Here is a 26,284-nt window from a genome sequence, read left to right on the forward strand (position 1 = left end):
AGGGTAGAGGTGGTACTAGGGTTGGATTAGGATTAGAGCTAGGGTAGAGGTGGTACTAGGGTTGGATTAGGATTAGAGCTAGGGTAGAGGTGGTACTAGGGTTGGGGTACAGTGTGCTTTTAGGGGTAGGGTTGGTGGTGGCATACAGTTAGCTCTATAGTTGGAGTAATAAAATATATACATCCATGTGTAACTTTTGTCTAATTGCAGCAAAATTCAGAATAACCTAAAACCCCATAGAGTAAAGTGTAATCACTACAGGATTTTCTTAAGCTACACTCCATGTGCTTGGGCTATAAGGGGTTCAATACTGGACCGGTGAAGGGTACTCGGAGCACTATTGATTAGGGAAAACATAATTGTCCTGCCACAGACCTGATAATCCATGCTATCCTACTAGTGACAGATTAGCAAACAGTAAAAGTTTTCATCACCATGCAATACCCCAAATGTATATAGTGAAATAAAATCTGAAAATATTTCAGTCAACTTAATTTACGTCTGGTATTGCACTTCAACTCCATTGAGATAAACTAATCTGAGCAGCAATTCCATACACAACCTTTAGACAGGGGTGGCGCTGTTTTTGAAAGGAGGACCAAAGCCCGGGGACATGGCACAGTAAGCACCGTGTCTGAATTATGACGTTTCCCCTTTAAATGTATGATCCTGCCCTGAATGCTCTCAGCTGATCTCTTTTCTGCCCTCTGTCCAAAGTTACTTTCACTTTGTGTTGGAGCAGCTGCAGTTTTCCAGACCATGTATTGTGTGGAGAGCAGGGGTTTCAAGATGGCGACTGCTTCTTCATCACAGCAGCAGAGGATTATTGAATACTATCCGGGTTCCACTTTGGGGAACATCAACCATGGGGTGCAGAGAGTCGTCCTGCAGATGTTTGGGATGCTCGGTCACGGGAAGTCGTCGCTCATTAATTCTTGCCTGTGTGTAATGAATGGCGGAGGATACAACAACACGGCGCCTTCTGGATCGAATTTTGGAGGAATGACCATGGAGAGAAGGGAATTTGAACTGACGAGGAAATTAGTGATGATCGATAACCGGGGGTTCAACAAGCTGAAGCCAACAGAGGTGCTGGAGGCGCGCGCCCAGTTCAGTGAGTATCCAGACAGAACACCTTAAAGGGGTTGTCCGGCACCGCACACTTCTACATCTGGAGGTGAGCAGCATGGATCATGTCACATGTATAACTGGCAGGTATGTGCAGACCTGATGTCATCGGCACCGCACACTTCTACATCTGGAGGTGAGCAGCACAGATCATGTCACATGTATAACTGGCAGGTATGTGCAGTTGTGATGTCATCGGCACTGCACACTTCTACATCTGGAGGTGAGCAGCACAGATCATGTCACATGTATAACTGGCAGGTATGTGCAGACCTGATGTCATCGGCACCGCACACTTCTACATCTGTAGGTGAGTAGCACGGATCATGTCACATGTATAACTGGCAGGTATGTGCAGATGTGATGTCATCGGCACTGCACACTTCTACATCTGTAGGTGAGTAGCACGGATCATGTCACATGTATAACTGGCAGGTATGTGCAGATGTGATGTCATCGGCACCGCACACTTCTACATCTGTAGGTGAGCAGCACGGATCATGTCACATGTATAACTGGCAGGTATGTGCAGACCTGATGTTGTGGAGGTTTCACCAATTTAAGATACACTAGGTAACTGCTCTCCTCCAAATTAACCCCTTTCCAACCCATGACGTCTTAGTACACACATTTGTGTACCCCCCGTTCAGTGAGGGCTGCTGCGCTGAGCCCTCACTGAACCGAGCACATGTCAGCTGTGAGAATCAGCTGACATGTGCCCGCAACAGCCGCGGGTGGAATCGCGATCCACCCGCGGCTGTTAACATGTTAAATGCCGCTGTCAATCTCCGACAGCGACATTTAACGCGCGCTTCCGGGTTGCGCGTCATAAGCCCCGCCCATCGGCGACCCCGTCACGTGATCGCGGGTCACCGATGGGCGTGCATGACAACCCAGGGTCTGCAGCAGACGCCTGTGGTTGTCATGATCTGGTCGCTATGAGCGCCACCTAGTGGTGGGCGCTCATAGCACAGGACCATTTCTGCTGCATGCTGGGGATCTGCTCGTCCCCTGTATGTAGCAGAGACGATCAGACAACTGCTGCGTCTAGTCTCCTATGGAGACTATAGAAGCATGCAGTAAGTGCAAAAAAAATGTTTTTAAAAATATAAAAAAAATCTAAAAGTTTAAGGCTGTGTGCCCACGTAGCATTTTTCAAGCGTATATGCTGTGGAATTTCCGCAGCGTAAACGCTTGAAAAACGCATGTATATCCGCACCCCATGGTCCCCAATGGGATTCCGCAAGTTCTATGCACATGCTGCGGATTTTTCCGCAGCGTTTATGCCGCGTTCAAAAATCCGCAGCATGTCATTTAATTTTGCGTTTCCGCAAGCGGAATTGCCTTTGTCCAATGCATAAAAAACGCAAGGCAATTCCGCATGTGGAAAATGCGTGATAAACGCGCGAAAAATGCGCGATAAACGCGTGCGGAATTCCGCATGCGTTTTTCCGGGAGAGGACTTGTATTTATGCAGCAGAAATTTTCTGCTTCATAAATGCAACGTGGGCACATAGCCTTAATCACCCCCCTTTCGCCCATTCAAAATAAAATATAAAAAAAAAAACCTACATAGACATATTTGGTATCGCCGCGTTCAGAATCGCCCGATCTATCAATATAAAAAAAGAATTAATCCGATCGGTAAACGGTGTAACGAGAAAAAAATTCTAAACGCCAGAATTACGTTTTTTGGTCGCCGCAAAATTGCAATAAAATGCAATAACGGGCAATCAAAACATCGGATCTACCCCAAAATGTTATCAATAAAAACGTCAGCCCGGCGCGCAAAAAATAAGCCCTGACTTAGCTCCAGATCACGAAAACTGGAGACGCTACGGGTCTTAGAAAATGGCGCTATTTTTTTTTTAACCAAATTTTGGAAATTTTTTTCACCACTTAAATATAAAATAACCTATACATGTTTGGTGTCTATGAACTCGTAATGACCTGTAGAATAAGAAGGGCAGGTCAGTTTTAGCATTCAGTGAACGTGGTAAAAAAAAAATAAAAAAAAAAACAACTGTGGTATTGCACTTTTTTGCAATTTTACCGCACTTGGAATTTTTTTCCCGTTTTCCCGTACACGATATGGTAAAACTAGTAATGGCGTTGAAAAGTACAACTTGTCCCGCAAAAAATAAGCCCTCACACAGCCATATTGTCCAAAAAATAAAAACGCTATGGCTCTGGGAACAAGGGGAGCAAAAAACGAAAAAGCAAAAACAACAAAACCCAAGGTTGCGAAGGGGTTAAAGATGTCCGAGTGCATGCAGAGAAGCTAATTAACCAAATTTGCGAATCTGGTTAAAAAACTTCACTCAGAGACTGAACCACGCAAAATGGCATACTTTATTACGTAGACATGGGGTTATATAGTATTTTACTTTTAGGTGGTGTAATGCAGCGACGTGCTTGCATTACGGTAATGGTCTAGGATGTGTTTTACCTGACCATATACCTTTCCCTCAGCTGACTGGTCACATGACTGTGACATCATACAGGTCCTGTATGCACAGTAAAGGGCTGTACACATGACTGGGACAGCACACAGGACCTATACACACAGCTGACTGATCACATGACTGTGACATCAGCAAGGTCCTGTCAGTATGTGTGTGTGTGTGTGCACAGGATATATAAACCCTGGTAATTTGAGACAGATGTGTTCTGTGAGAGAGGCATGAGGCCTGTTCCCGTGTGTGTGGGCCACCGACCGTGTGAGGCCTAGAGAGGCCGAGTAGAGCCTGGCAGCCTGAAAGGTCGAGGCTGGATTTTGTGTAGATACCAGTGACCTTGGAAGGCAGCGGCTTTGGAGTGAAGCCTGGTACCTGAAAGGTCGAGACTGGATCCTGTGTGGATACTAGTGGCCTTGGAAGGCAGAGGCTTGGTGAAGAGTCCAGAAAGGCGCAGACGGGATGTGTGTGAGTGAAACATTCCAGTAGCCTTAGACGGGACGACGGCTGGAGACCCCCTACCTGGGAAGCCGCAAAGCCACAGTGGTGGCGGAGTAACGGACTGCAGCAGCTAAACCCGGCAAAGGTAATACACTGTGTTATATGGACATTGATATGGACATTGCTATTTTATTACCTTGCTGAAGGCTGTCACTTGGGCCTGTCTGCTACTTGAGAGACTCCCGGATGTTAAGTGTGTAAACATGCCGGTGATAAGCTAAGATGGACTGTGTGAACTGCGGTTTATGATATTAATAAACGGCCGCATTGTGAAATACCGGAAGGACATTGCACGTGTGCTTAATTTACCCGGTGCAGCGAGTATCCCCCAATATGATGACTAGTGCTGCCTTACAGTGGGATTAGTAAAATTCATTGCTCTTTCTGATAACTTTGCACACTGCTCATCCATGTATCTCTTGGCCTCAGTAACGCCTCAGGAATTCCGATGCGAGGGATGAAGTCGTCTCTCAGCGCCATCTTTGCCAACTCGACGTGAATCTCTCTGTTATCAGCCATGCACATGCATACGTCATTCCCAGGAAATCATTTAGTTGTTCATGTCTACAATAAAAACAGAAACTGTTAGTTATATATTCATTAACTATTAACATAATCCATGTGCATATACACATTTGCATACATACATACACATAGATTATTCCATCATCTCTTTATTAATTCACACTGATTAGGTAATCTGTTAAAAGAAACTAGTTGATTTTCTATAATATATATATTTTACCTTGACAGACCCCCCTAAAATCAATTATTTGCTTTTAATATCCATATGCTAAAAATCAGAGTGGGAGAAGGAATTGACCCTATGTTAAGGCTATTCTGGAACCCTACGGTGTGCCGGGCACCCCGTCCCTTTTAGACGGACCCACCGACGTTTCCTAAATCTAACTCAAACGAAGACCTACAGGAAAGGGATGGAGTACCTAAAAGATCTAGTGACTGGGTAATCAAGGGCCTCCCCTAAAAGAGAAATATGGACATTAATTTTACAAACCCATTTACCTCCGGTAATCTCTCTGGTACAGCACCTTTGTTGTAAGGGGAACAGTTTGTTCATAGGCCTCTTCATTAGATTCTTCGGACAAGACGCTGACAGGTACTGCTGCATCCACTGTTTTGGCAATTATCCTCTTAACACAGGGAATCACACAGATTAGCAATACACTAATTGGAATTATCACACTTAGTAAAATAATTCCCCCTTGGATTAACCTACTCTTCCAATCTCTCATCCAAGAAAAATATTTATTCCAGGGATCAGACACCTGAATTCCTTTCCAGTTCTTAAATCTGTCAATTTTTTGAGAGCCTTAGTAACTTCCCCTGTGGGGCCGGTATTGTCTGGGATATAAGTACAACAATGCTCACCTATCATTTTGCATACCCCTCCTTTCTCTGCAAGTAACATATCCAGAGCTATTCTGTTTTGGAAGGCCATGGTAGATGTGGGTGCTAGTTGGTCAGCTATCCCTTGTAAGTCATCTTTGGTGTAATTGACAAATCTTTGTTGGTTATAATACATGTAATTTATCCAATCTACATTCCTGTTAACGGTTATTATGGGTATTATGGTCTCAAATCCCGCCTTCACTTGGTCTCGGGCCTTGAATTCGTCTGGCACCCCCCTAGGCACTCCGAGATATATATATATATATAATATAATAATATATATATATATATATATATATATATATATATATATATATATATATATATATATATATATATATATATATATATATATATATATATATATATATATATATATGGGTCAAAACTGCCTTTGGGGTTAACTTCTCTCTTAGCCCTGTATGTACCTGCAAACGCACCCTTTATTTCCTCTTTGGATTCCTGGGACTCAGATATAAGGTATACAGACATTATTGCTTTAGTTAAGGCACATTCCCCAGTCGTAGTCACCTGTGGCCCACCCTACAGCGCCCCAGTAATCACATTTTTGTCCCCAGTGCTTGTCAGTGACACAGATATATTGGTCAGCGTCCACCCACAAAGCTCTTAATCAGTCACTACTCAATCTCTCATACGCCCTACAAGATACTATTCCACAGTAATCAAATTGGAAAGTAGTCACCACATTCAAGGAAGTGTTGTACCAGAAAACTGGAATATCATTCTCTTTAGTAATAATTGCTTGGAATGCATGTGTTACCGTAACAAAGGCTTCCCCCCCAGCTACTGTCATCAGACAAAGGAACATCAGGGTTGTTGGTCTGAGACCACCTTCTTGCAATGGGATGCGTGGACCCATGATGTTCGGCCTTTGACCTTCACAGCCGTAGGTGATGTAAGCAACACTTGGCAGGGCCCTTCAAATCTGGCACGTGATTCTTTATCCAGACAAAATCTCCAGGCTGGATGCTGTGAGTACCTGGTTCAAGATCTGAGTCTGGAATAGAAGAGTACACTGGAGCATGTGTTTTAGTTTTAACTCTTTTGCAAGTCCGACAACAAAATTCACAAGCTTATCATTCCCTGAACTAAGCTGCTCTGGGTAATATTGACCCATTCTAGGTGGCCCCCCAAACAAGATCTCATATGGTGTGAGCCCTGTGGGTTGTCTCGGGGTGTTTCGGACTGAGTATAGGGCAATAGGCAGCACCTCCGGCCATGGAAGTGACAATTCTTTACTGGCTTTAGGAATTTTGTTTTTCAAAGTGCCATTCATCCTTTCAACTTTGCCGTTACTTTGAGGATGATAAGGAGTATGCAGGCCCAAATCCGCCCCAATCATCTCCCAGATTGATTTGGTAACTTCTGCAGTGACGGCGCGTCCTTGATCACTTTCAATCACTTCTGGAACCCCCAATCTGCGGATAAGTTCTGCCAGAAGCCTTTTCACTGTAGTGCTAGCGGTCATGTTGGCTACTGGGTATGCTTCTGTCCAGCCGGAAAACATATCCACCACCACCAGAACATATTCATATCTTCTACACTTGGGTAATTGCATATGATCAATTTGGATTCTCTGGAAAGGATACCGTGACTTTGCCAGTTTCTTCTTTGGCACATGTTCTGTTCTTCCGGGATTACAAGTGTTACAAATCTCACAGCTTCTAGTATAGTTTGCAGCAAGAACTGAGATCTCGGGTGCAATATAGAGTTTATTGATAGCTGAAATCATCTGATTTTTCCCTCAATGTACCTTTCCATGAGCCCACTGAACCACTGCAGGATACAGTGCTCTTGGCAGACATATTCTTCTTCCCACTCTCCAGATTCCGTCATTACAAAACGTTCCTCCCCGTCCGATCCATCCTTGTTTTTCTTCTTCCGTTACCCCATTCTGCCGGTCCACTAAAGTCCTGTGTGTCGGATTCTCTTCCAGTCTTTCCTCCTCTTCATCTTCCTCCTCTTCCTCCTCTTCTTCTTCCAACCCCAAATTTCTCATTCCCGTTTCTTCCTCATCCCCTCGTTGTGTCTGACTTCTGGTGAGCACAAACACCTCCGTACCCCCCGACACCTCTGCTTCCTCTGGAGATATTGGTTCCATAGCTGCTGCTTTTGCTGTAATGTCAGCCAAATGATTCCCCTTGGCTTCCTCTGAATTCAGTTTCCCATGAGCCTTAATTTTGATCACAGCCACTTGCCTAGGTAACTTCAGAGCTTCTAGCAGACTTCTCACTGCCGCTGCATTCCGGATTGGAGCTCCACTGGCTGTCTTGTAGCCCCTCAGGGCCCATATCAGGTCAAAGTAGTGGGCAATCCCGAATCCGTACCTCGAGTCCGTGTACATATCGGCCACTCGACTCTCTGCGCACTTGCATGCTTCGGTCAGAGCATACAGTTCGGCCTCTTGAGCTGACATATAAGATGGCAGTGGTCCAGCAGAAACAACCGTTGGTGGGAACACCACCGCATATCCGGTATGGTAAATTCCATATTCATCTGCATATCTGGACCCGTCAGTATACAGTATCAGATCCGCTTCAGGCAGTGGCTGCTCAATGACAGTAGGTAGGTGAGAGGTTTCTGCCTTCATGACCGCAAGGTAATCATGGTCACTTGAATCAGGTTATTCATGGTCTTCTGAGGTCCCCCCTAAGTCTTCAGAGCAGTCCCCCCTTGACAGAGGAAGCAGAGTGGAGGGGTTCAAGACAGTACATCACCGAAGAGCTATATTTTCTGGTAAAAGTTGCTCACATTGGATTCTGCCACGACGTTGCATAGATAGATGGTTGTGCTGGGTTTGTGCAAGGATAGCTTTCAAATCATGAGGGGCCAGTATAGTTGTAGGATGGCCAAGTACAACATCTGCTGTTCTGCGGAGGAGTTCTGTAGCTGCCAGCACTGCTTTGAGACATGTTGGAGCTGTTTGCGCCACTGGATCCAATTTCCTGGAATAATATCCGATGGGTCTCATGTGGCCTCCATGATATTGTGCCAGAACTCCTGAGGCGTGGCGACACGCTTCAGAGACAAAACGAAAGAATGGAAATTCATAGTTGGGAATCCCCCGTGCAGGGGCTGAAATGATGAGTTCTTTCAACTGGTCCTTTTGCATCCTCAGCTTCTTGGTCAAAATGCAGGTCAAGCTCAGAAGAGTGGACCCGTCATATAGAGGTTGCATGAGAACTGACGCGTTAGGGATCCACTGCCTGCAGTATGAGACCATTCCCAGGAAAGCTTGGAGTTGTTTGACAGTTATCGGGTACGGGATGTCACGGATGGCAGTTTTCCACTCTTCAGTGAGATGCTTGGTACCTTGGGATATGCAATGACCTAAAAACACAACTTTGGTAGAACACCATTGTAGCTTTCGCAGAGTAACTTTGCATCCGATGGTGGCCAGAAATTGGAGCAAAGAATAGCTGAACCTGTGGCAAGTTTGGTCATCGGGACGAGTAGATCATCGACATATTGTATCAATGTGACTTCAGGGTCCTCACTCTTCCAGGGTTGGAGACAAGTAGTTAAGGCCAGTGTGAAGTGATGAGGAGAGTTCTGAGCTCCTTGAGTCATAACGGTCCAGGTGTACTGTACTCCTCTGTGTGTCAAAGCAAAAAGATACTGACAGTCTGGATGCAGAGGCGCACTGAAGAAGGCGTTTGCAAAGTCGATTACTGTAAAATACGTTGCCTCAGGGGGAATTTCACTGAGTAATGTATGTGGATTTGGCACCACTGGGGTCTCCAGGATTGTAACTGCATTCACAGTTCTCAGATCTTGCACCATCCTAAATTTATCCGGTTCTCCTCTTGCAGTTTTCTTCTTCACTGGAAACAATGGAGTACCTTCTTTCAGGAAAACTTGGACTGGCGGGACAGGCAGCCGGCCTATATCATCAGGACCTTGAGACCAGAGTTCAGGTAGTATGCAGTCAAGATAATGCTGTGGTATGGCGGTTGTTGCAAATTGGATGAGGGAGGGCATGTACCTTTGTTTGTTCCTCTAATGATAACGGAGTGGAGACATCTAGATGCATTCCATTCTCATCATATGATATCTGAGCATTTGACTTCTGGAGTAGATCTGCTCCCAACAAATTAAGCGGGCAGGTGTCTGAAACGAGCAATCTGGCCAGCAGCTTCTGTTCTTTCCCAATAGGCAATGGAAATGTTAGTCGGGATGAGTATGGTTTTCCATCCACTCCCACACATGAAAGGAAATCATCAGATATAAGCGATTCATGGGGTAAATCTCTTGACCGTATTACTGATCTCATACTCATTGTCTCATACTCTCTCTGTGGTGGCTGCCGTGATGGCTGTCTATACTCTTGGCGGGAGTACCGTGGATTCCCTTGGTAGCGTGGAGAATCTCTTCTTTCAAATTGCGGGTTGTAGGAGAGTGTCATCGAGCCTTAGAAAGGATCCCCTCTATTCTCTGGACATCCTCTTCTGAAATGACCTGGTTGGTTACAACGATGACAGATTGGTTCCCTTAGTCTTAAACTCGGTCATCTGTACATTTGTGGAGGACCCATCCATTGTGGGGGTTGTTGGCATATGCAACAGATTAGGACTTATTATAAGTGAAAGGAGGACTTTATACTAACCAGACAGCAGATGGCGATAGTGTGTAAAGTTATATGCTTGCTGTAATGTGGGGGAGGAAAGCTCTCAATTGTTGGTTGTTTTTATTTCCTGTTTTTCTTTTTTTTTCCTGAATGTGTTATGTCAGCAGCACACGGACTGTGTGACACTGAATTGTATCTCATGTTTATCCAGTATTAAGAAAAAAATACTGTTTACTCAAGATATCTTGCTGATTTGAAGCTCTCGTAAGTACAGTGGTGACTGTAAGAAGATGCACTCTGCGACAGGGGTGAGCGGTATAGTTGTTGTGGGTATCCTGGGGAATATGGCAACTGTTCTTGTTGATTATCTGCAGGTTGATAGACTGCTAGAGCAGCTGGAGCAGGATCAGGAACAGGAGTCGGTGTAGGTGCTGGAGTAGGCCCTGGAGCAGGCCTTGGTACAGCATTCAATTGTTTCTCTATAGCTTTAGCAATGAGGAGTACCTTTCACGGGGACATGTCCACATATTCTGGTCTGGAGTCTGTAATCTTCGCTGAGATTTACTCTTTGAGTCCCCTAACAAATGAAGTGACTAGCAGATTCTGTTGGATCCTCTGAGCTTCATCGAACCCTTGATCCTTGACCAGAGTATGGATTCTGCTGTAAAATTTTTCGACATTCTCCCCTGATTCTTGAGTACAGTCCGATACACTGGTAGTCTGTGAGCCGCTCCTTGGCCCATTGCTGAAGTTGTTGACCAAAAGCTCCTCCTGATTGGTAAGTCTCCTTGTCTGTCACTTGGCTGTCATGCAGAGCTACTTGAATTATTGGCCAAAAGGCATCTCCCGCTCTAATGCTAGTGATTTCATGAAGATCCTTCCAAGTGGCTGAATAAGTTTGTTGAATTTGTCTGATTCTTCTGTAGAACGCCATAGGGTGTCTGTCTGGGTCAGGTAGTTGACTAATCACTTGATTAACTTGTGAGGGTGTGAATGCCACATATCTATTATGGTGATCTGGCACTGGAGATTTTGACTGAGAAGATGTTGAGGGAGATACCGGCAACACAGCAACAGGAGGTGGGCTTGTTTGTCCAGGAAATAGTTAATTTGGGTTATCTTACCAGTACTTACCTGCACGCAACCTCCGATCCTCACAAGATCTCCTTCTCTACTCCCCTCTTATCTCCTCTTCTCACAATCGCATACAAGATTTCTCCCGCGCATCCCCCCCTACTCTGGAACTCTCTACCCCAACATATCAGACTCTCGCCTACCATGGAAGCCTTCAAAAGAAACCTGAAGACCTACCTCTTCCGAAAAGCCTACAACCTGCAGTAACCGCCGCTCCACCACATCACTGCATGACCTCCTCTACCCCCACCTACTGTATCCTCACCCATCCCTTGTAGATTGTGAGTCTACTCCCGTATAGCTTGGACTATTGCTTGGGCACAGGCTTGCATAGGAAATCCATACATTCCAGAATTTATAGCCGGAAGAGCAATAGAATTAAGGTTCCTTGTTCCAGCAAAGTTCAGAATATTGTTGATTGTAGCTCTGAGTTGTGACACACACACTGATCATGATGATCTTCATCATACACTGGACCTACTGCATGAATGATAAGCCTGCATGGTAATCTCCCTGGTCTGGTGGCTACCAGGTGTGTAGCCTTGACTGGTCCTGAAGAATGTACAATGCTGTTACAGTCATCCTGAATAGCATTACCTCCGGGTTGCACAATAGTCTTGGCCACTCCTCCCCTATGTTGTAATCTAGGGTTTGCTGCATTAACTATAGCATCCACCCGCTGTGTTACCAGATCCCCAGACCTGCTGTTAGTACCGTTGATGACTTCATAATCATTCTTTCTGTCCATGGTTTCCACACCTGTGGGTATTCTTCATCTGAAAGGTTGGCACAGGAATCCTCCCGATCCGGAGAGAATTCTGATATTGGTGTACGAAATGTCACACGAGCCGGTTTACCTTCTGGATCGCTTATTGGTGTGGACGCTGATGGTGGTGGTGCTGGTGGTGCTGCCGCCTCTTCATCCCCCGGCTCCCCCGGTTCAATAGTATTTCTCCTTCGGTTAAGGGCATGCCGGAACTCTGGACTATTAAATAGATTTTTGGCACTAGGCAAATGAGGATAGAGAGGGACATAGTCTTTTGGAACATAGTACGCACCATCCGGAGTGACAACCGGACCCACTGGTATAGGAGTAAATGTTGCGGTTGATGTTCCGGGTGTAGTGTGTATTGTGGCCTGTATTCCGGGTGCGCCAAGATGGCCACCACCGGAAGGAAGCACACTACAGGGAGGGTGTGTGCCACTGGGAAGGAGCACACCCACTGGCGTCTGGTCAGAGGCCGGAGGTGATGCAATGGGTGTAGTAACATGGCCGTTGCAGGACGGGTTGAAATTTTGGGCAGACATAAGTATAATGGATGAGGATGGGGCACTAGGAGTGGCTTGGGTAGTAGCGAGGGGTGGGCCTCCTGGATGGGGCGCGTGACATGCAACACAATAATCTGCAGACCATGGATTCTGCTGGCCACAATTAGAACACACCCAACAATTCATTGCGCCGCTATTATAGGGCGGTAGCGGAGGCATCTCTCTAACAGAAATAACTAGTTATGTTCCTTTGTTATCCCTGTCCTCAATCTCCACAAACCCTTCTTTCGATAAACTCAGCGCAACCTTTTTCCACATGTATGCACTTTGCAACAACCCATTATCTTCCAGTTTTCCCCTGTTTTTGCAAATTGCTGCATTCAACATCTCGTACTGTAATCTACCCCCCGGGTACAACCCACACAATGACATTACTTTTTTGGTTTTCTCTACATATTTCCTTCCTTCTCTTCTAGCAACTCTATCTTTGGGGTCCTGTCGCTCCTGATCGAGCAACCCCTGCGACACAAACAATGTCTTTAGTTTTTCCATGATTTTGGCTCCAGGTGTCCCGTCCCCTTAGTCTTTTGATCAGACCAGGCAGCTGATACACAAGTAGAATTGTAACAGGTCCCTACACTCCCTACCAAGTACTGCATTGATTCTTTTACGACTTAATGAAGCACTGAACACCCCGCGCACCCGCGTCCTAATGACGTCTTAATATATGGCTTAACGATGCACTTGGCTCCCTGCGTATTCCACGTCTTAATAGAGCATTGGTTAACCCTGCATGCCCGCGCCCTAATAGCGTCTTAATACACGACTTATCAGCAACGTCACTCCCCGCGTGACTGCATTATAAACAAAGAAATTTTCCTAAATTCTCAAGTGTATACTTGTACGCCCCTGCGTACAAAGATCATTCTAATGGGACGGGACATCTCAGAAACCACCGAGCAGCAGTTAGTCAGGAGCAACTACACACCAGAGTTCTTGGAATCACACAGCGGGAACTCGCCCAGTCGCACGGGCTGTCCCTAAGGGCCAATCTAGACACCACAAACTCACCGGAGACCACTCAAAATACGAATAAGTACTACGGATTCATTAAATCTGCAGACTTACCGTATTCAGTGATGAGAGTTGATCAGGCTCTCGCTTTGAGCAGTCCCGGCTCGTCCGTAGGTGGTCCGGTGATGGGCACCCCAAGACCTAGAGTCCCCTCGAGTGTGATCCCAGTCACGGCACCATTTGTGGAGGTTTCACCAATTTAAGATACACTAGGTAACTGCTCTCCTCCAAATTAAAGATGTCCGAGTGCATGCAGAGAAGCTAATTAACCAAATTTGCTAATCTGGTTGAAAAACTTCACTCAGAGACTGAACCACGCAAAATGGCATACTTTATTACGTAGATATGGGGTTATATAGTATTCTACTTCTAGGTTGGATTAGTAAAATTCATTGCTCTTTCTGATAACTTTGCACACTGCAATTTGCTCATCCATGTATCTCTTGGCTTCAGTAGCGCCTTAGGAATTCCGATGGGAGGGGTGAAGTCGTCTCTCAGCGCCATCTTTGCCAACTCAACATGAATCTCCCTGTTATCAGCCATGCACATGCATGCGTCATTCCCAGGAAATCATTTAGTTGTTCATGTCTACAATAAAAACAGAAACTGTTAGTTATATATTCATTAACTATTAACATAATCCATGTGCATATACACATTTGCATACATACATACACATAGATTATTCCATCATCTCTTTATTAATTCACACTGATTAGGTAATCTGTTAAAAGAAACTAATTGATTTTCTATAATATATATATTTTACCTTGACAATGTCATCAGCACCGCTCACTTCTACATCTGGAGGTGAGCAGCACGGATCATGTCACATGTATACACACGTGGTCATAATTGTTGGTACCCCTCGTTTAATGAAAGAAAAACCCACAATGGTCACAGAAATAACTTGAATGTGACAAAAGTAATAATAAATTTAAAAATCTATGAAAATGAACAAATGAAAGTCAGACATTGCTTTTCTGCTTCCACAGAATTGAAAAAAAAAAAATAAACTCATGAAATCGGCCTGGACAGAAATGATGGTTCTTCTTAACTTAATATTTTGTTGAACCTTTTGATGCAATCACTGCAATCAAATGATTCCTGTAACTGTCAATGAGAATTCTGCACCTCTCGACAGGTATTTGGCCCACTCCTCATGAGCAAACTGCTCCAGTTGTCTCGTGGTTGAAGGTTGCCTTTTCCATGTTTCAGCTCTTTCCAAAGATGCTCAATAGGATTTAGGTCAGGTCTCATAGAAGGCCGCTTCAGATTAGTCCAGTGTTTTCCTCTTAGCCATTCTTGGGTGTTTTTAGCTGTGTGTTTTGGGTCATTATCCTGTTGCAAGACCCATGACCTGCGACTGAGACCAAGCTTTCTGACACTGGGCAGCACATTTCTCTCTAGAATCCCTTGATAGTCTTGAGATCTCATTGTACCCTGCACAGATTCAAGACACCCTGTGCCAGATGCAGCAAAGCAGCCCCAGAACATAACAGAGCCTCCACCATGTTTTACAGCAGGGACAGTGTTCTTTTCTTGATATGCTTCATTTTTACGTCTGTGAACATAGAGCTGATGTGCCTTGCCAAAAACTTCCATTTTTGTCTCATCTGTCAATAGGACATTCTCCCAGAAGCTTTGTGGCTTGTCAACATGTAGTTTGGCAAATTCCAGTCTGGCTTTTTTATGATTTTTTTTCAACAATGGTGTTCTCCTTGGTCGCTTCCCATGAAGTCCACTTTGTATCAAACAACGACGCATGGTGCGATCTGACACTGATGTTCCTTGAACTTGAAGTTAACCTTTAATCTCTTTAGAAGTCACAGGAACATCAAGCTGCTTGGAGATGGTCTTATAACATTTTCCTTTAAACATGCGTGTCTATAATTTTCTTTCTAATCTCCTGAGACAACTCTTTCCTTTGCTTCCTCTGGTCCATGTTGAGTGTGGTACACACCATGTCACCAAACAGCACAGTGAGTATATGTAGCCCTATATACAGGCCCACTGACTGATTACAAGATTGTAGACACCTGTGATGCTAATTAGTGGACACAGCTTGATTTAACATGTCCCTTTTGTCACATTATTTTCAGGGGCACCATCATTTCTGTCCAGGCCTATTTCATGAGTTTAATTTTTTTTTAAATTCTGTGGAAGCAGGGTTGAAAAGCAATGTCTGAATTTCACTTGTTCATTATCATAGATTTTTAATTTATTATTACTTTTGTCAGATTCAAGTTATTTCTGTGACCATTGTGGGTTTTTCTTTCATTAAACGAGGGGTACCAACAATTTTGATCACGTGTGTAACTGGCAGGTATGTGCAGACGTGATGTCATCGGCACCGCACACTTCTACATCTGGAGGTGAGCAGCACTGACCATGTCACATGTATAACTGGCAGGTATGTGCAGATGTGATGTGATCGGCACTGCATACTTCAGTATCTGGAGATGAGCAGCACGGATCATGTTGCATGCACACAGGGGTGGATTAAGATTAGCCAGAGCCCCGGGCAGTTTAGAAGGCGCCCCCCCCACCCCACCGAATGTATCATGTGACAGGTCACATGATCCCCTTTGATAGATCATGTGATAGGTCATGTGAGTAACACGCAAGTGCTTTGGTGCACATCCGTAGATGGAAAACGATAGAGATAGCGTCGCGCACCGCACAATTTTTTCCCTTGTGTATATCACCATACAAAACATAGCGCTATATAAAATAGAGCAGGGGTGGGAAATTAATTTTCCTGAGGGGCCACATGAGAGACCATGACAGTTGTGGAGGCCGATCCAATAGGCTGAAATTAATTCTGCTCAATATTAATATTAACATAATATAAAAAAATCTTAATAATTGTATGACTTAATATTGAGCATAATTAAGTATGCTGACATCCTCCTATATACAGTATATGCCCCACCTAGCTCCCTATATAAGTATGAACCCCCACACAGTCCCCTATATACAGTACTAGATGGTGGCCCAATTCTAACGCATCGGGTATTCTAGAATATGTATGCGGCCGACCGGGCGCGACTAATCAGCGAAGCAGTGTTTAAATGGGTTGTGCACTACTTTAAATTAACCCCCCAATGTATCCCCCCGGGGCCCCTAATGAATTTTGTAATTACGGCATGTTGTCAATACTGCTTGTGACAACATCGCTGACCACGCACAGGCAGCACGTAATTCCCGCGGCCGCGACCAATCAGCGAACCGTGTTAGTGAGGACCGGGGAGCGGCGCCGCCTAGGCTGCCGGTCGGGGTACTTCTGCTGCGAGCAGCCGGGATATGACCGGCTAGCGCAGGTCATCTCCCGGCTGCATGCCGCTGACCTCCGTGCGGCAAATGAGCCGCTAACGGCTGCCATCTTGTTCTGAAATCCCGCGTCGCTGATTGGCTGCGGCCGGACCAATCAGTGACGTGGGATTTCCTGGACAGACAGACGGGATAAGCCGATTATATACTAGACGAGCCCTCACATAGCCCCCTATATATCGTATGAGCCCCCACACAGCCCCTATATACAGTATGAGCCCTCTATATACAGTATGAGCCCCCACACAGCCCCCTATATACAGTATGAGCCCCCATAGCCTCCAATGTACAGTATGAGTCCCCACATAGCCTCTATATATACAATATGAGCCCTTACATAGCCTATACAGTATGAGCACCCACATAGCCCCATATACACAGCATGAGCTCCCACATAGCCCCCTATATACAGCATGAGCCCCCACAATCAACAACCAATTCGATCAACCTATGGGGCCCTTAAACATGTAAACCATAACAAAAATAAACCTTAAAAAAATTCTATTTAGTTAATTTAAATCCCCAATACATGAAGACATAACTGCACACATAAATAAATGCGCACACATTCACACGGTAAAACAGTGATTAAAATAAAAAAATCAGAAATGAGGGGAGATATGGACTAGTTTTACCCTTCACAATGCCCCTCCTGACAGTGGAGGTTGGCACCCTAAGTTGAATCGGTATGGTGTCCCCGCTCCTCGGCGACTGCCCCTATGTAGTCCGACCACTACTCTAACTGCCCAGGCCTCCTCTATAGCGGATCAGATAATATGTAATGAACCTATATAAGTATATACAATATAGATACTAGTGGGCTGAGGAGTATACATATATATATCATCAATATTTTTCAACAATCTGACCAGAAAAAAACCCGAACAAGAGCCCAGAGACCGTGAGTGCCGACACCATATGGAACGGCGTCAACACCGGAGATGATTATAGACTTTTTTTATTTTATCGGGGCCAAACGTGGGGGATGAGAAGGGGTTGTCCAAGTAGTGGGCAACCCCTTAAAAACCACAAAACATCCGTATACCTCATACTATGGACATGGACTATCCTACCGTGTATATACTGTATATATGCCCCCGCATAGCCTCCTATATACAATATGAGCCCCCACATAGCCCCCTATATGCAGCATGAGTGCTCACAGACCTCAATATATAGTATGAGCCACCACACAGCCCCATACATATAGTATCAGCCCCATACATACAGTATGAGCACTCGCATAACTATGTACAGTATACACCCTATATAGCTCCCTATATGCAGTATGAGCCCCCTATAGTCTCCTATATACAGTATCAGTCTGCACATAGCATACAGTATAAGCCCTCACATATTCTCTCTATATACAGTATGAGTGCACACATAGTTCCCTATATACAGTATGAGCCATGAGCCCGCACATAGCTCCCTATATCCAGTATGAGCCCATACATAGCCTCCCATATCCAATATGAGCCCACACATAGCCTCTTAGATACAGTATGAGCCCCCACATAGCCTCCTATATACAGTATGAGCCCCATATAGCCTCCTATATACAGTATGAGCCCAATATAGCCTCCTATATACAGTATGAGCCCTATATAGCCTCTCATATCCAGTATGAGCCCCATATAGCCTCCTATATCCAGTATGAGCCTCAAATAGCCTCCTATATACAGTATGAGACCGTACATAGCCTCCTATATACAGTATGAGTCTGCACATTGCCTCTTATATCCAGTATGAGCCCCATGTAGCCTCTTATATCCAGTATGAGCCTGCACATAGCCTCCTGTATACAGTATGAGCCTGCACATAGCCTCCTGTATGCATTGTGTGCCCCCATATCACCTCCTATTTACAGTATGAGCCCCACATTCCATACACACATTAATAAAATAAAAACATATAGACATACTCACCTCGCTCCCATTCCCGCCGCACTCTGCTCTGGTACCTGAAGCTCCACTGCTACTGGCCATCACGTACATGCTGGCGCGATGACGTAATTGCGCCGACGCCAGCTGATGATGTCATCGCGCTGTCACATCACTGCAGAGGGGACGGGAGCTGCGCTGCCATTATGTATCATCGGCAGCAGAGCCCCAGGGGCAATCTGGCCATGGGCCCCCTTTGAGTATCGGGCCCAGAGCGGTAACCCAGATTGCCCTCATTATAATTGGCGTATGCATACACAATTGGCAGTTATGTGGAAGTCAGTCGCAATGGACAGCCTCTATAACCCAACAGATAGTAAATGACGGTTCACTCGGCCATATTGGGGCTGTATTTTCTGATCTGTATTATGGCTGAAATTCTTGGCCCTTTCATGACCTGAACTAAGAGCATCAGGTCAAGTTTTTGCTGAGTTTTTGGTGCTGAAACTACAAAATCTCCCTCAAAAACTTGGAGTTACTACTCAGTTTCCGCTCTAAAATCTCTGCAAAAAGACCCTCAGGCTATAGTATGGGCACACAGAAGGTTTTTTTATGCTTTCTCTTGGAAACCACTTAAAGAAACTTGCTTCTCTTGTGGAGTTTTTGAAGTAAATATTAATATTCTGAAACGGTGTTGAAAAGTTTTTATTTTTCCCAAAGCTTTTTTTTTTTTTTTTTTGCAGTATTTTGAGTGCACAGTGCCTTGTTTGGAGCAGCTTCAACTAAGTGACCTGCACTTCCTAATTTTCTTTTTTTTCCCAGCAGGCATTTTTCAAAACCTAAAGTGGAAAAAACATTAAAAAACCTGAACATATGCCCAGGAAAGTGTTTTTTTTCAATAGAAGTCTATGTGCACACTGAGTTTTTCAAGGGAGTTTTTGGAGTAGAAACTCAGAGGAAACTCTCCAAATTCTCATCCAAACAACAAAAACTTCTCAAAAACCTGCTCTGAAAACTCACCAGAAAGTCTTTGTGTACAGAGAGAAAAGGAGGAGTTTTTCAAGCAGTTTTTTTGAGCGATTTTTCCAGACGTGGTTCTGGAGCTGATTTTAGGGTGCAGCACCACCATATTCGCTTGTGAATTTATTGTGCCCACATCATTGCCAGTTAGCCTTGTATTCAGGGAGACCCCAGGGGTTTGGACAGTGGCCGAGGCTCGTCACACACGTAGAAGTTTTCCTGGTCTGTTACTCCAACCTCACCTGTCTCTTGTCCCGTTAGGGCGTCTTCGAGAAATGGGGAAAGTGACCTGGACTGGAATATCCGTAAAAGAAGCTTACAGCGTATATAATGAAGAGGAACGAAGAGAACCCACAGATCTCGTGGTCCCCGTGTTAGTACAGAGGTAACACCATTTCTTAATTTTTTTTTTTAGGTTATTACATTTTTGAAGACTCTGATTGGTCTGGTACATGGGGTTTGAATGGCATGAATGACTTAAAGGGAATGAGCCGTCAGAATGTGACCGCCTGTTTAAATCATTTTTAGCAATTTTCATATCACTTTTTTTTTTTTTTTTATTAAATAAAAATTTTGTAATCTTATCATTTTTACACGGACTACTAGGGCAATTTTAGTATTATACTTCCAGAGTTTTCAGCAGTCACATAGTCATCAGAGACAGGGTTACAATGCTTGATAACATCTCTGTAGACAGCTAATAACACAGTATCCAGAAATCACAATAAGTGATGTCCTTGCTCCCTTTACCTTCACAATGAGTTTTCACACGCTCATTAGATGCTTCAATACAACAGATAGGGCCAGAGTCTGATCATTGCAGCTAATGTTCATGTGCACTTCCTGGAATAACAGGAAGTTAGAGTCTAAAAAAGCCCCCAGTGGCCGGTGTGAGAATTGCAAGATTTCTAATTGTTATTTTTAATAAAGCTTATGATCTGGAAAAAAAAAAATCATTGCCAAAATAAAAAAAAATGTGTTGTCAATAACAATAATTTTTATGCCGGCACACACAATCTAATCACCCGATATATATAAACATTTTGCTCTTTCGTCGGGTGATAGATGACATAATCATGGACGTACGCTCTTACGAAAGCTTGTTTGCTGAGAAAGAAGTGTTTCTCTCCTCGGTTCGATTTATTTTTACATCGAGAGGAACGTGTCTGAAAGGAAATATTTTATTTCAGCTGCGAAAACAAGTGGACTGAAAATGCTGAAATCGAGAGGCTCATGGAAGACGCTTACAGCATTACAGGTAGGTGTGCACGGCTTGGCGGTGTTTGGTTATACTGGCTTAGTAGGCAAAGTGACGGTCAATATCACAGGTAGGTGTCTACCACTTCATGGTGTCATCCAGTTAATCTCCTGGTGTTTTTTTGTAGTTTTTAGAAGTAGCTATGTCTCCTGCCTTTAATTTTTGAATAAGGAAGTAGCTGGCTGATATCTACCACTGTCGGCCATATAAGCTACACCGGACAAATTCCTCCATCACTCGGCCACTCAGAGGCTCCTCCCTCATTCCTCCTTCAACTCTGCCTGGCAGTCAGACAGTGAGAGAACCACCCCCTTCTTATGAATATTAACGTACAATAAGATGCTGTACTTAATCTCTGATTGGAGAAAGTTAAGGGTTTGTCTAATACCAGAAGAAAAAGTATTTCCTTTTTTTTTTTCAAAATCGGCACTACTCTTGTCCGAGGAATGACACTGATAATGCAGATCTATAATGGGCCCCACATAGTCCTCCATGCAGAATAATTGGCACCACATAGTCCTCCATACAGTAGAATGGGCACCACATAGTCCTCCATAAAGAATAATGGGCCCCACATAGTCCTCCATACAATATAATGGGCCCCACATAGTCCTCCATACAGAATAATGGGCCCCACATAGTCCTCCATACAATATAATGGGCCCCACATAGTCCTCCATACAGAATAATGGGCACCACATAGTCCTCCATACAATATAATGGGCCCCACATAGTCCTCCTTACAGAATAATGGGCACCACATAGTCCTCCATACAATATAATGGGCCCCACATAGTCCTCCTTACAGAATAATGGGCACCACATAGTCCTCCATACAGTATAATGGGCCCCACATAGTCCTCCATACAGTATAATGGGCACCACATAGTGCTACATAAAGAATAATGGGCCCCACATAGTCCTCCTTACAGAATAATGGGCACCACATAGTCCTCCATACAGTATAATGGGCCCCACATAGTCCTCCATACAGTATAATGGGCACCACATAGTGCTACATAAAGAATAATGGGCCGAACATAGTCCTCCATACAGTATAATGGCCCCACATAGTTCTCCATACAGTATAATGGTCCCACATAGTCCTCCATACAGAATAATTGGCCCCACGTAGTCCTCCATACAGTATAATGGGCCCCATATAGTCCTCCATACAGAATAATGGGCCCAACATAGTCCTCCATACAGTATAATGGGCCCCATATAGTCCTCCATACAGAATAATGGGCCCAACATAGTCCTCAATACAGTATAATGGGCACCACATAGTCCTCCATACAGTATAATGGGCCCAACATAGTCCTCCATACAGAATAATGGGCCCCCCATAGTCCTCCATACAGAATAATGGGCCCCACATAGTCCTCCATACAGAATAATGGGCCCCACATAGCCCTCCATACAGAATAATGGGCCCTACATAGCCCTCCATACAGAATAATGGGCCCCACATAGTCCTCCATACAGAATAATGGGCCCCACATAGTCCTCCATACAGAATAATGGGCCCCACATAGTCCTCCATACAGAATAATGGGCCCCACATAGTCCTCCATACAGAATAATGGGCCCCACATAGCCCTCCATACAGAATAATGGGCCCTACATAGTCCTCCATACAGAATAATGGGCCCCACATAGTCCTTCATACAGTATAATGGCCCCACATAGTCCTCCATACAGAATAATGGGCCCCACATAGTCCTCCATACAGTATAATGGGCCCCACATAGTCCTTCATACAGAATAATGGGCCCCACATAGTCCTCCATACAGTATAATGGGCCCCACATAGTCCTTCATACAGTATAATGGGCCCACATAGCCCTCCATACAAAATAATGGGCCCCACATAGCCCTCCATACAGAATAATGGGCCCTACATAGTCCTCCATACAGAATAATGGGCCCCACATAGTCCTTCATACAGTATAATGGCCCCACATAGTCCTCCATACAGAATAATGGGCCCCACATAGTCCTCCATACAGTATAATGGGCCCCACATAGTCCTTCATACAGTATAATGGGCCCACATAGCCCTCCATACAAAATAATGGGCCCCACATAGTCCTCCATACAGTATAATGGGCCCCACATAGTCCTTCATACAGTATAATAGCCCCACATAGTCCTCCATACAGAGTAATGGGCCCCACATAGTCCTCCATGCAGAATAATGGGTCCCACATAGGATTTGTGGTTCTGGTATTGCGAGCCAAATAAGACCACCCTGCGGGCCAGAGTTTGACATGTATAGTCTAGAACAAGAAATATTTTTCGTTTTGTCTTTTATTCCTTTCTTTGGTTTCCCAATTATTTTTCCATCCCAGTAATTTACCTGATCTCCAGGGGGTGTAGGATGGTCCCAATTACCTTTATGAAACCAGATTCATTTCACTATGAGATTTTTTTTTTTTGCACTTACAGGGATTCGGCCAATCATTGTGATCACACACTCGTCCTCCGGGAACGCTGCAGAATTTATCCAAAAGCTTGAAAAGTTACAGTCAACTCACTTCATCCCACTGGAAAACTACACTGAGATAAACCAAGAACCAAACCCCGAAACTGACCGCAAAATCATGGAGTTCCTACAGACGTGCATTGAAGAAGCGGAGTCCCGAATTAAAAAGATGTCGGAAGAAGATCCATCTGAGAGAATAGTGCAACAGGTTACTAAGCAGGTTAATGAGGAGACAGCAAGACTGAAGCAAGCCCGAGATCGACTGCAGAAAGTTCTGAGGAAATAGAGAACTTCTGAAGGAACATGTTATAGACCACAGAAGCGCAGATACGAGGACAAAAAGGACATTGGGCTTCTGCTTGTAACATGTGCGGCTTTATTTACTGTGGTGATACTTTCCTCGATTTATGAACCACTTCTAACTTTTGCAACTTTTCTTTTTTAAAAAATAAAACTAAAAATTCACTTTTGGCTGAGGTTTGTAGAATTTATTACTTTTCCGAGAGCACGTATCTTCTTTTCGGCACGACGTCATCAGTCTCCACCACCAGTTAGGTCCTGTCCTCTTCACGTTTTTTTTTTTACATTGCTGGACGTTTACATTTGGATGGCACAAAAAAAGGTGTTCACACATAATCCTCGGCGCAAAGATGGTTAAAAATTCTATACCTTTGACTAGGTTTGATCTAGACCAGGGATGTCAAACTCAAACACACAGAGGGCCAAAATTAAAAACTTGGACAAAGTCGTGGGCCAACCAGTATATAGTATAATGGCCCCACATAGTCCTCCATACAGTATAATGGCCCCACATAGTCCTCCATACACTATAATGGCCCCACATAGTCCTCCATACAGAATAATGGGCCCCACATAGTCCTCTATACACTATAATGGCCCCACATAGTCCTCCATACACTATAATGGCCCCACATAGTCCTCCATACACTATAATGGCCCCACATAGTCCTCCATACAGAATAATGGGCCCCACATAGTCCTCCATACAATATAATGGGCCCCACATAGTCCTCCATACAGAATAATGGGCCCCACATAGTCCTCTATACAGTATAATGGGACCCAGATAGTCCTCCATACAGAATAATGGGCTCCACATAGTCCTCCATACAGTATAATGGGCCCCACATAGTCCTCCATACAGAATAATGGGCCCCACATAGTCCTCCATACAGAATAATGGGCCCCACATAGTCCTCCATACAGAATAATGGGCCCCACATAGTCCTCCATACAGAATAATGGGCCCCACATAGTCCTCCATACAGTATAATGGGCACCACATAGTCCTCCATACAGTATAATGGGCCCCACATAGTCCTCCATACAGTATAATGGCCCCACATAGTCCTCCATACAGAATAATGGCCCCACATAGTCCTCCATACAGAATAATGGCCCCACATAAGGGTGGCGGTGCTGGTGCCGCGGGCCAAATTGTTAGAACTCTCCTGTTAGGTTTTTTCTATTTTGCTGGTCACATGACCTTTTTTGCCTATTTAATCCTGCTCCGCCCTTCTGGCCATGCTGGACTTCATTGTAATTTCTACTCTTAAGCTAGCCAGGTGCTTTGTAACCTTTCTCAGTCAGTTTAGCTAGGTCTTTTGACCTCTATGTTCTATGTTGTTTGTTTGTCTTTTTACTGCTACAATTTCTGCTAGGAGGTGTCCATCTTTCTCCCAGTCCCTAGTTCTTGTAGGGATCCCTCCCTCACATCTATAGGTCTTCGTTCAGACTAGCTGAGGACTTTAGCGGGTCTGATCGCAGGATCAGGTTCCCCGTTACATCGTAGGGATCTAGCTTAGTTCTATCGTAGGGTAAGATCTCCTGTCTTTCCTTAGTGCTTGTAGCAGATCATAACAGTAAGTCCAGCCCAAAAATATCTCTAAGGAAAGACCTCCAGTTTCCATCATGGTGTCGGTTCAGGATTTGGCTCAACGCCTGCAGGGACTCTCTCTGGAGGTGGCCGAGCTCCAACAACACGTGAGTAGCTGTTCTGGAGCGCATTTTGTGGAGCCAAAGGTACAATTGCCTGATTTATTTTTTGGTGAACAACAACATTTTTTTTCCTTTAAAAATGCTTGTTTATTGTATTTTCGTTTGAGACCCAGATCCTCTGGTGACGAATCACAGCGCATAGGGTTCATAATGTCACTTTTGCGCAAAGAACCTCAGGGATGGGCCTCTTCTCTCCAACCTAGTGATCCGTGCTTTAGATCAGTGGATAGGTTTTTTTCTGCTTTGGGGTTGTTGTATGATGATCCTGATCGTGTCTCATCAGCTGAGACGGAATTGAGACTTTTGAGGCAGGGATCAGGTAATGTGGAAAATTATTGTACTCACTTACGTCGGTGGTCTGCTCAGGTGGGGTGGAACGATTCAGCTCTGAAAAGTTTGTTTCTTGCTGGGCTAGGTGAAAGGGTTAAGGATCTGCTTATTGGTCATCCTACACCTGGAAACTTGCAGGAGGCAATGCAATTAGCTATACGGGTCGACAGGAGACTGCGTGCAAGGGTTAATGAGAGTTTTGTTTGTTGAGTGTCATGAGTCTCGGTTGGCAGGTCATCCAGGAATTTCTGAGACCAAGAGACTTATGGGTCGCAGTTTTTGGTGGCCTGGATGGCAGAAGGAAGTCATTAAGTGGGTGCGTCAATGTACTGTGTGTGCTAGATCTAAGTCTTCTCATACTCCTGCTGCGGGGTTGCTTTGCCCTCTGGAGGT

At 44.6% G+C, this 26,284-nt stretch overlaps 1 protein-coding gene across 1 annotated transcript; it reads left to right on the plus strand.

Moving 5' to 3' along the window:
* The first annotated feature begins 594 nt into the window (after window positions 1–594).
* LOC141161213 (uncharacterized) lies at window positions 595–24,007 on the plus strand. Its single transcript, XM_073645998.1, has 4 exons — window positions 595–1,114; window positions 20,058–20,181; window positions 20,987–21,054; window positions 23,506–24,007. The coding sequence occupies exons 1-4, from the start codon at window positions 679–681 to the stop codon at window positions 23,826–23,828; spliced, it is 951 nt and encodes a 316-aa protein (XP_073502099.1). The 5' UTR covers window positions 595–678; the 3' UTR covers window positions 23,829–24,007.
* The last annotated feature ends 2,277 nt before the right edge of the window (window positions 24,008–26,284 follow it).

This window comes from Phyllobates terribilis, unplaced genomic scaffold, assembly GCF_046119375.1.
Source record: "Phyllobates terribilis strain yellow unplaced genomic scaffold, ASM4611937v1 Scaffold_9__5_contigs__length_417890890, whole genome shotgun sequence".
NCBI lineage: Eukaryota > Metazoa > Chordata > Amphibia > Anura > Dendrobatidae > Phyllobates > Phyllobates terribilis.

Excerpts from the sequence above, each read along its gene's own strand:
- LOC141161213 (XM_073645998.1), top strand. The coding sequence starts at position 679 with ATGCTCTCAGCTGATCTCTTTTCTGCCCTCTGTCCAAAGTTACTTTCA. Across the intron at positions 20,182-20,986 it reads GTCCCCGTGTTAGTACAGAG|CTGCGAAAACAAGTGGACTG; the intron begins GTAACACCATTT and ends ATTTTATTTCAG. Across the intron at positions 21,055-23,505 it reads AGACGCTTACAGCATTACAG|GGATTCGGCCAATCATTGTG; the intron begins GTAGGTGTGCAC and ends TTGCACTTACAG.